This window comes from Mytilus trossulus, chromosome 9, assembly GCF_036588685.1.
Source record: "Mytilus trossulus isolate FHL-02 chromosome 9, PNRI_Mtr1.1.1.hap1, whole genome shotgun sequence".
In the NCBI taxonomy this organism is placed as follows: domain Eukaryota; kingdom Metazoa; phylum Mollusca; class Bivalvia; order Mytilida; family Mytilidae; genus Mytilus; species Mytilus trossulus.
This window is the reverse complement of record NC_086381.1, coordinates 31,315,404-31,326,129: the sequence shown is the minus strand read 5'-3', so window position 1 is coordinate 31,326,129 and position 10,726 is coordinate 31,315,404. Positions and strand designations below refer to the sequence as shown.

Below are 10,726 nucleotides of genomic sequence, written 5' to 3'. Positions count from 1 at the left end.
CTCAATGCGTCTAGAATTGTTGAGGAGGAAATACAAAATTTTCTTTCTAACGTAGCTAAAGCAGTCTACAATAATTAACAATGTATATCCCAGATATGACAGTGTTGGACGGCTACATTTCTTATCAACAGGTTACGAACCTGTCAGTAGTCTTTATACCGTTTTGGTTTACTACTTGGTTTGTACTTGTGCTACTGTTACCTCTTTCTGATATCCGATTTTGGAAGATATGGTAAATTAATGTTTAATTTTGACTTTTGGTCGTGTGAAGCCAGACAAACACGACACCAATTATTAGACTGCAGACTATTCAATATAAAAGAATTAGTAGCAATAAGTTCCAAAACATCATGGTTTATAATACAATCTTGCGATAGAATGAAGGGAAAACTCCTTTGTATGGTCACTTCTCTTTAATTTATAATATATGTTCCTTTTCGTTTTTATTATCGAATATCTTACAAATAATTACCCTGTAAACAAGGCTCATACGGTGCTTGTTATATATATATATATATATATATATATATTGACCAAAGTTCCGTTTTATAGTTCAATTTCGCGTGTGTAATCGATAAAGAAAGGGAATGCAAATCTATGTACATTGTATATCAAAACTTGATATAATGACTGATTGACATTATATACAGTCTAAACGAAAAATAAATATTCCCGTATAACATATGTAAAGGTACTTTATATTTCAAATATTTACAAATTCCGAGCTAATCTATTTATCAAATTGGCGTTGTAATTACATTATATCGAACCATGTGCGAAGCTGTATAGACCTACTTGTTTTTCGAGAGTTATTACAGCAGTTCTTATAAAAAACAGGCTAAAGATGCCACGGAAAAAATCACATTCATAAGTCGATAACAAACTGGCATGGTCATTTCATAAACAAACAAAAAAAAAAACACCAAACAATGCTAAGGACAATCAACAGTACACAAAACGCTACAAAGAAATCTAAAGACTGCATGTGCAACACGAACCCCACCAGAAAGCGGAGGTGATCTTAGGTGTTCGGAAGGGTAAACAGATACTGCTTGATCTTTTTTTTACTTATAAGAGTTTTAAGAAGTATATTGAGCATTGAAACTAAGTTTCAAAATTTCTCCATTATTTGTTTTAGGATATAACGTGAAGAGCGATCTCCACACATAGTATGCAGTATTCAGTATTGGTATACAGTTGCTATTATTTAAAATCTCAATGGTTTACAGTATTTTTGTACCTAACAATTGTTTTTGTCGACCTGAACATGCATGAAATATTTGCCACTGACAATAAACAAACAGTAAATCATTCTGTTAATTTTAAGTTTTGTTTATCCTGAATACATTATAGTTATATACGTATTGCAAGCACAGACTATATTTCATACCAAAGGGAATAAATGCACCTATATCAACGTTATTTTTGTAACTGGTGAGATGCATTTAAATTTATATACAGGATAAATGCAATAAACTTCTAATTGGTTATGTGGCAAACACGGAACATATGTTCCCTAATTAACTTTAAAAGTAGCCATTTATTACAAATGCTATTCATCTTTCGATCTCGTGTTAAAAGTCTAATTTTGTAATTTTATCTACTACTTAAGTTTTGAGTTTCAGGACATTGTGATTTGTAAAAAACAACCAATCACTTGACTAATTATTATAGTAAATAAACAAAAGATATAAAGATAAATTTCAGGATATTGAAATTTTAAACCAAAGTATGCATGTCATATGCATTTAAATAATTAATATAATCATTTAAGTTACTAAACTAGGTGTTCATAAAGCAGAAAAATAAAAAAAAAAATCAAATGCGGCCACAAGAAATTAATAAAGTGTTCATCATATTTACGAATAATGAAGGCAAATTTTAATCTGAATGTAGTATTAGCGGTTTGTTACAATGACTCTGTGATAACACAGCAATGAGGAAATGGCTAAAACTTTTAAATTGATGAAACCATTGACACATACTGGTATTAAAAAATGTGAATGTGTAACGACAGTCGGCGTTTTGCATTTGCGCCGATCTGCATTTCATTTGCGCCGATTCTTTCTTTCATTTGCGCCGATTTTTTTTTCATTTGCGCCGATTTTTTTACAGGTAAATAACAGGTAAATTACAGGTGAAATGATATAAGAAGATGTGGTATGAGTGCCATTGAGACAACTCTCCATCCCAGTAATGTTATTTTCATTTATCATTAAAGACCTATTCCGTTAGCCAGTTGTACATATGTTTTGATACACTTTGTCAATCATAACATGTATATAACTGTTGTCTCCTGCTTAAAATCAAGAAGTAAAAACCTAAGATAAAAGCACTTTGTTTATACTAAAATGACGAATTAAAAATATATGTACAGCATTCAAATCCATAAAAACGGAATACATTCAAATCATAAATCTGTTCTTTCCGGGTTTGTTTAGGCAACACATCTAATATATTCCTTTCTTATGATTTCGTCTCTTCTATATTTGGCGTAATTGTCGATAACGAAGGCCACCTTTTCTTTTTCTGGCATACGTACTGGTGGGGGCATTTCTAGAGATAGCATTTTCTCACAAGGAAGCTATTAAACCAAGAGTTCCAAATGGTGAAGTTGAATTTATCCCTTCGTTAATTTTATGGACGCCATCACGAATTGGTTTAGACCGTTATGCCGAATGTGTACTTGTACGTTGTCTAAGATTTCATTTAGGGAAAGGAATGGTAACCCGAAACATTAGGATAGCCATTTACCAATTGCAATGTCACTTGATTTGTCTTTATACTCTCTGCTCAGCCAATGTAAAGGTATGAACTTACCTGTAACTTACCTGTAAATCCAATTAGGAAAATAAAATATCGGCGCAAATGAAAAAATGAAATCGGCGCAAATGAAAGAATGAAAAATTTCAAAATCGGCGCAAATGTCATACGCCCACGACAGTCTGTCAATATTTCGATGCTTTCAGAAATATACCTTTTTTTTCAAGTAAAGAAAATCGAAAATTTATCGGTTGAAGATATTATTAATGTTTTTTAAATTCTTGAAATATATCTAGAACTCGCAATTAAATATATATCTACAATTATGTCATTAATTACTTTCTCTAAAACCTGCACTGATACGTTGTTACCATAGACAAAAGAAGACAGGACTTTGCACGCGTTGTCGTTTATAGCAAAAATCTACTCGTAATTCAAAGCTGTGCATTACATTTGTGCGCTATTACCATTACATTTGCAAACATTTTTTTACGAGTAAACTCAGCTATATACAAGGAGAGAATACTCATTTATTTAGTTATGTTCAAAGTGTGACGAATATTATTCAGTTACCTTAATTATGTTAAAAAGTTCTAAGTTTATCTGTTAGAAAGTCGGCAAATGTTTAAATCCTTTCACTTTTGTTTCTTAATAAAGTACGTTAATTACGGTTGTAATACGGAGAACGATTTCCGAAGTTTTGGTACTGGTTCCGATCCTATCTAGTTGAAAAGTAAGTGCTTGATATTAAATTACTATAGGCGTTGTACTAAAACGTAACAGTGATACGGAATATATTTATTTCTGTTTAGAGATTATATGCATTTTGGTTAGAGATTATTCTAGTATATAAGTAGAGTTTCTCGCAACGTTAATCAGTTCGATCGTCAGAGCTCCCAGAGTGAAGACTAAAGAAAAGGTAATTATAACTATTTCTGAATAAGGAGTAGCTTACCAAGGACCTTTGGTTAAACTTTTAAAAGCAAGAGCCAATTGTACTATCTGAATAAGGTGGTGACATATTGTCCTGTGGTATATAAGTAAGGTGACAACGTGATACTGTCCCTTTGGACCAGTGACACCTTGGCCCTGAATAAGGACCAGGGGCGCACTGGAAACCATAATTCCATATTACCTTTTAATCAAAGAACTAAAGTACTGTAAGGCAAATAGGTTTATATTCATATATCATATACTTTTGAAGTAAGGTTAAGTTATAGCACCAATTAAGCGTTCCTTGTGTAGTATTCCTTTGTTAGATTAAGGGTTTCATTTTGTATACTTACCGGAAGTAATCTTTTGTTAATTGTTGATAGACTTTTATATCTAAGGTTAATTGGTTCAGGAAACACGTTACCATTTGTCAGGGTTAGCCAACCATACACAACAAACCCAGGGAAGTAACCCTGGTACGGATCTACAGGTACATAAAGTACCATCTGGCGTGTAGGACCCCCTGCACGTTACAGAATTTGGTGGCAGCGGTGGGATTTGTTCGCTGTATAGTTGGTTAGTTGGATATATCAGTCAGTAGAGTCGAACATCCTTTTTTTTTTTTGGATAAATATGGATAAAGCTGAAAATGTATCTGCCCAATTGTCTAGGCTTGAAAAAGATCTTCAGGACACCTTGTCAAGAAGTCGTCATTCACATTCTACACCCATTCACGGGTTTGCAAGTGACTCAGGGATTATTACTACACAGCGTAATGACAAAACGTATGTTGACAAAACAACCCCGATTCACAGTACCCCAGTTGGTCCACCTCATATAGGTATTGGCGCAAGACCAAAGGTCTTCAAAGATATAGAAGTCCCAAATCAGTTGAAACTTCATGATATTCAAATTGTTAAGGAAAACCCCGTCAGCTTGTCCGATAAGAAAACACCCGGGAAAGCCCCAGGGGCAAGCATGAGTAAGCGTAGAGATATTAAGGTTGCAACGTACGATGGGTCAGGTGATTGGAATGACTACCGGTCACATTTTGAGGCTTGTTCCTCTATTAACGGTTGGGATGATCTAGAGAAAGGGTTGTACTTAGCGGCTTCCCTTAGAGGTCAGGCTCAAGGTGTTCTTGGGGATTTATCAGATGACAAGAAAAGTCATTTTGACCAGTTGGTTCGATCTCTAGAAGAGAGGTTTGCTCCCCCAAATCAGTCAGAGTTGTACCGGGTACAATTGAAAGAAAGGAAGCAGAGGGCTTCAGAGACGCTTCCTGAGTTAGGACAAACGATACGCCGGCTTGTGAATAAGGCGTACCCCACTGCCCCAGGAGAAGTCAAAGAAACATTGGCTAAAGAACACTTTTTGGATGCATTGATTAATACGGAAATGCGTATAAAAATAAAACAATCACGCCCCCCTGACCTTAATTCCGCTATATGTTTAGCTGTAGAGTTAGAAACATTTTACAAGGCAGAGAAGCAATTTGAAGTAGGGAAAGCCCATTTAAGAGTTGTAGACAATAATGAACATGTGGTTAGAGAGTCTGAGTCTCATGATATGTTGTCAGATAAAATAGAGGGCATGTTAGCAGCATTTAATGATCAATTGGCAAATATGCGTAAAGAGTTAGATGAATTTAAGAACAAAGCCAACATGTCTGGGCCAGTTGATAGGTCAAAATTTCTTTGCTATAATTGTGGTAAACCAGGCCACATGGCTAGAAATTGTAATGCTCCTAGAAATAGGAGACAGAACAACCAAGGATCACCAGGAACCTCGGTTAGGCGTACGAACCACCGTAGTGGTAAACGGAAACATAAATCTTTGTACCTTGGCTCAAACACTCTTAATGATGAGGCAGGGCTCTATGTAGAGTTATTTATAAATGGAATCCCTGCCAAGTTTCTTATTGATACAGGGGCTACAGTTAGTTTGGTCTCTGATACTCTATTTGAGAAATTGAAGTCCCGTGATAGGCCAAGTGTACTGCAGGTCACCCAGGAAATAATAGCAGCCAATGGAGAGTCTTTAAAAATCATTGGTAAGGCACTGTTTTCTCTTAAGCTTGGTAGTTTTCACACTGTCATTGAAGGTGTTATAGCAGGTTTGTCAGTGGAAGGTATTCTTGGACTAGATTTTCTGCAAACAAACGGTTGTAAAGTTGATTTAGGCAATAAAGTAATGGAAAGGGATAATCAACATATACCCTTGTTACTACAGGGAAAGTTAGGTGTTTATCGGGTGGCAGTCAAAGACAAAGTTAGCATAGCCCCAAGGTCCGAGGTAGTTATCCAAGGTGAAGTACTGAACTATGATTCAGCTGTTCAGGTGACTGGCATTATTGAACCCAGTGAAGAATTTCTTGATAGAGGAAAGGCTCTTGTAGGAAAGTCTGTTGTAATGTCTGATAAAACAGTTCCTGTTAGGCTGTTGAATATAAGTGACAGTGTCCAAGTATTAAATGTCGGTACTGTGGTCGGAAATCTCAGTGGAGCGGAAGTGGTTAGTCAGGTAGACAATCACAAGGATTATGCTCTTAATAATGAATTGGAAAAATTATTAAATAGGTCTAGTGAGAATCTTGGACATGGTCAAAAAGACAAGGTCACAGAGTTGTTATTGGAATTTAAGCATCTTTTTGCCGCTTCAGATTCGGATCTTGGACAAACAAATATTGTGAAACACAGGATTGACACTGGTGCTGCAAGGCCAATCAAGCAGCCACCACGGCGCACCCCAATAGGTCTTAGGGAAGAGGTAGATCAACATATTAACGATATGTTAGAAAGAAACATTATTGAACCCTCGGAAGGACCATGGTCCTCCGGCATAGTTTTGGTGAGAAAGAAAGATGGGACCACTAGGTTTTGCGTAGACTATAGACAGTTAAACGCATGTACTATCAAAGACGCGTATCCTTTGCCCCGAATTGATGATTCGCTGGAGCAGTTGTCAGGAAACAAGTGGTTTTCAACTTTAGATTTATGTTCTGGATATTGGCAGGTAGAAGTAGAGCCATCAGATCGCCCTAAAACAGCCTTTGCCACACGAAAGGGTCTTTATCAGTTTCGCTGTATGCCATTTGGTCTGGTAAACGCCCCTGCCACTTTTGAGCGTCTAATGGAGAATGTTATGGCAGGGCTCCAATGGGACATTTGTCTCATATATCTAGATGACATCATAGTTATGGCTAAGAATTTTGACGAAATGATACATAATTTACGCAAGGTTTTTGTAAAGTTACAAGGGGCAGGGCTTAAACTCAAACCCAAAAAGTGTCATTTATTTGCTAAAAAGGTTACTTTTCTCGGACATGTTGTTTCAGAATCGGGTGTTGCTACCGACCCCGATAAAATCAAGTGTATAAAGGAATGGCCAATTCCCCAGAACGTGACAGAGCTCAGATCCTTCTTGGGTTTGTGTGGTTATTATCGCCGGTACATAATAAATTTCTCAGATACGGCTAAGAGCTTACACCAAATGACCGAAAAGGGTCGCGAATTTTTGTGGACAAATGATAGTCAGGAGGCCTTTGAAAAGCTGAAAGGCAAATTAGTCAGTGCCCCAGTCCTCAGTCATCCCGACTTCTCCCAAACATTTATTCTTGATACGGATGCAAGTAACAGAGCGATAGGTGGTGTTTTATCACAGGTTATTGATGGTGAGGAACATGTTATTGCATATGGGAGTAGGACCCTTTCAAAAACAGAGCGCCGGTATTGTGTTACAAGGCAGGAACTGCTAGCCGTGGTCCATTTTGTTAAACATTTTCGGCATTTCTTATACGGTAGGCGGTTTATTATAAGGACAGATCACAGCTCATTACAATGGCTCATTAGATTCAAAAATCCAGAGGGTCAACTAGCCCGTTGGCTGGAAGTTATAAGTTCATACGATATGGTTATTAAACATAGACCAGGTACTCAACATCGCAATGCCGATGCTTTGAGTCGTATCCCTTGTAAGCAGTGTGGTTTTGTTGAGAACTGGGAAGCAGTTGGCTTAGTCAATATGGTACAATTTCAGGGGGGCCAGGACAGTGATCTTGAGTTAGATATAAGACAGTTGCAAGAAACAGACAAAGACTTGCAGACTGTCATAGGATGGTTGACTACTGGCTCAAAACCTTCATATTCACAAACCGGCAAACACAGTTATGTTGTTAAGTCCCTTTGGTCCCAATGGAATGTTATGAAGGTTCAAGATGGTATATTGTTTAGGGAAGACCCGGAAACTAGTTTAAAACAAGTTGTCATACCAATGAAGGAAAGACGTAAAATTCTTGAGTTTGCTCATGATAATAAGACAGCTGCTCATTTGGGCATTAAGAAAACTTTGGCTAGGATTAAGGAAAAATTTTATTGGCCAGGTGTTAGAGGTGATACTTGGAGTTACATTGCTGGTTGTTCAATATGTAATAAGAGAAAGAAACCAATTCCTAGGAGAAAAGCCCCAATGCAAGTTAAAGAGTCAGGGTATCCCATGGAGAGAATTGCTATGGATATCCTTGGGGAACTCCCAGCAAGTGAAAAAGGCAACAAATATATCTTAGTTATAAGTGACTATTATACTAAGTGGACAGAGAGTCATCCCATGCCCAACATGGAGGCAACTACAGTTGCAAATATTCTTATGACTGAGGTTATTTCTAGGTTCGGGGTACCAACTATTATCCATTCTGATCAAGGTAGTCAATTCGAGAGCCATTTGTTTAAGGAGATGTGCAAGTTGCTTCAGATAGAAAAGACCCGGACGACTCCTTATCACCCGAAATCTGACGGGATGGTTGAACGATTCAATAAAACTCTTGCTACCATGCTCACGGGGTATGTAAATGAATATCACTCCAATTGGGACGTATTACTACCTTATGTCATGATGGCTTATAGGTCCTCTCAACATGAGACCACTGGTTACACTCCCAATAGATTAATGTTGGGGAGGGAAGTGTCTACCCCCCTAGACTTGATATATAAGTTGCCATCCCAAGTTAAGGCAATACCTCAAAATCAGTGGGCATGGGAATTACAAGAACACATGGAAGAGGCACATCAGATTGTTCAGAGACATGTCTCTGGTCAAATGTTAAGGCAAAAGAAAAACCATGACAAAAATGTCAGTTGGGCTAAATTTGAACCTGGCAACATGGTTTATGTATACTTCCCCCTTAGAACCCCGGGTTTGTCACCAAAGTTCACTAACCAATGGCGTGGTCCATATAAGGTGATTAAGATAAACTCAAGTGTCACATACACCGTCAATTGTGGGCGCAAAGGAGCGGGTCAAGTAATACATGTTGATAGGATGCGCCCTTGTCCCCAACAAATACTAAGGGGAGAATTTGTTGAAGAACAAAGTCCTGAGAAAACAGGAGAACTAGAATCAGAGATTCATGACGAAGAAGTTATCATTGACTCTTTGCCCTTATTAGATCTAGATGATCATGAGGATGTAGACAATGATCGGCCAAGGAGGTTTAGAAAACCTCCATCGTGGATGAAGGACTACGAACGTTAGGCTGTGATTTTGAGATGTAAATAGACAATGTTAATATGTATTTTGATATTGAATATGTTTTATTATTTTAGATCTAAGTTTGAAATATGGTTAACACAAAGACAACGCCACGGCAATCCTCACAGGAGATTTACAGATGTCCTGTCTGTGGTGATAGGTTTCCCACTGCCAAAGAGTGGAGTGACCATATAATTACATGTTGTGAGGAAAAGCGGGTATCAACATCTTTCATCTGCAAAGAACCGGCGTGCACCTATGCAGCCCTCCTGGAAAGAGATCTTAGGAGGCACAGCAAGAGAAAACACCAGAAATCTACAGTAGCTGAAAGTGATACTGACTCCGATGAAATTCCATTTAGCCAGAGGCCGACTGGGTCATCTTGCGTTGATATAACGTCAGTCACTCCAGAGGTCGCAACCAGTCCGGAGCTGGCACCAGTGAGGAAGCCAACTAAACCTCTGCCAGTGTTTGGCTCGACTAAGAAGAGGCAGCTTATGGAACGCCTAGCAGATGGTGTGGTACCGGTTAAAGTACCAAGGACTACTGCAACCGCAGTTAGGAGTAATTTGTTAGTGGCTGCTTCTATTACTTCACCGGTATTATTCACAAGTCCAGTGGCACAGACGCGTGTAACTTCGTCGCTTGGAGGTGGCGTGTTTCTTCAGCCGACATGTGGTCTGGTTGTTCCTGCCAAGAGGACGATTGAAACCCAAACCCCTGGTGTGATTGCTCATCACCATCTGAAAAGGACCGTTAGAACCTGGTATGAGGAAGGAGTAAAGGTTGAAGAGACCACAGAAGAAACTTGGGACAATTGATTAATCATTATACGATGTGTGTGTGCATACATTCTACATGGAAGCCAAGGAGGCTGGATATCGTTACTTCGTGCCAGAGCATGTGGACGAAGTCAGTTATAAGTTTTGAACGTTTGAATTGTTAGTTATCAGACTGTGAGAGGACACATTGTTTGATTTTGAGTGTACTATATGGTAAAAGATACCCGATATTATTATTGTGTTTTTGTTTTCATTTTATTGTATGACCGTCCGGTCGGACTGGGGACGTTAAATCCGATGCCCCGTGTTCAGGAAATGTCACGTCCTGTGCACGCTAAAGATCCCTTTGTAGAGTTCGTTAAGAGTAGGCTCCTAGGGGCCGCTACATAGGCTAAATTTTGCAACCAGGATTATTTCGGAAAATTAAGTTTCCAGTGACAGTTTAAATTGAAACATGTTTTTGGTATTTAGATTTCATATAGTAAGGGTATTATTTAAGTTAAGTAGTTTTGTTAGGAATCCATTACCCATTGGTAGTAGTATTGGTAGGAGCTTGTTGAAATCTGAGCATATGGTAGATGTATGTCTACGAGCTGATAGGGTGAACATTTATTTTGTTCGGTTAATTTTGTCTAGTACCATGGAGAGTACTTTGCATTTTTAGAACATGCTCAGTGGTTACTGTCGAATAGATAGTTGATAGAGTTCGGGTCTGAAAAAGG

The 10,726-nt window shown here is 38.0% G+C and overlaps 1 protein-coding gene across 1 annotated transcript; it reads left to right on the top strand.

Moving 5' to 3' along the window:
* Positions 1-3,583: 3,583 nt before the first annotated feature.
* On the top strand, positions 3,584-10,237 carry LOC134685557 (uncharacterized). Its single transcript, XM_063545344.1, has 2 exons — positions 3,584-3,682; positions 9,297-10,237. Exon 2 carries the CDS (start codon positions 9,312-9,314, stop codon positions 10,041-10,043), a length of 732 nt encoding a protein of 243 aa, XP_063401414.1. The 5' UTR covers positions 3,584-3,682; positions 9,297-9,311; the 3' UTR covers positions 10,044-10,237.
* The last annotated feature ends 489 nt before the right edge of the window (positions 10,238-10,726 follow it).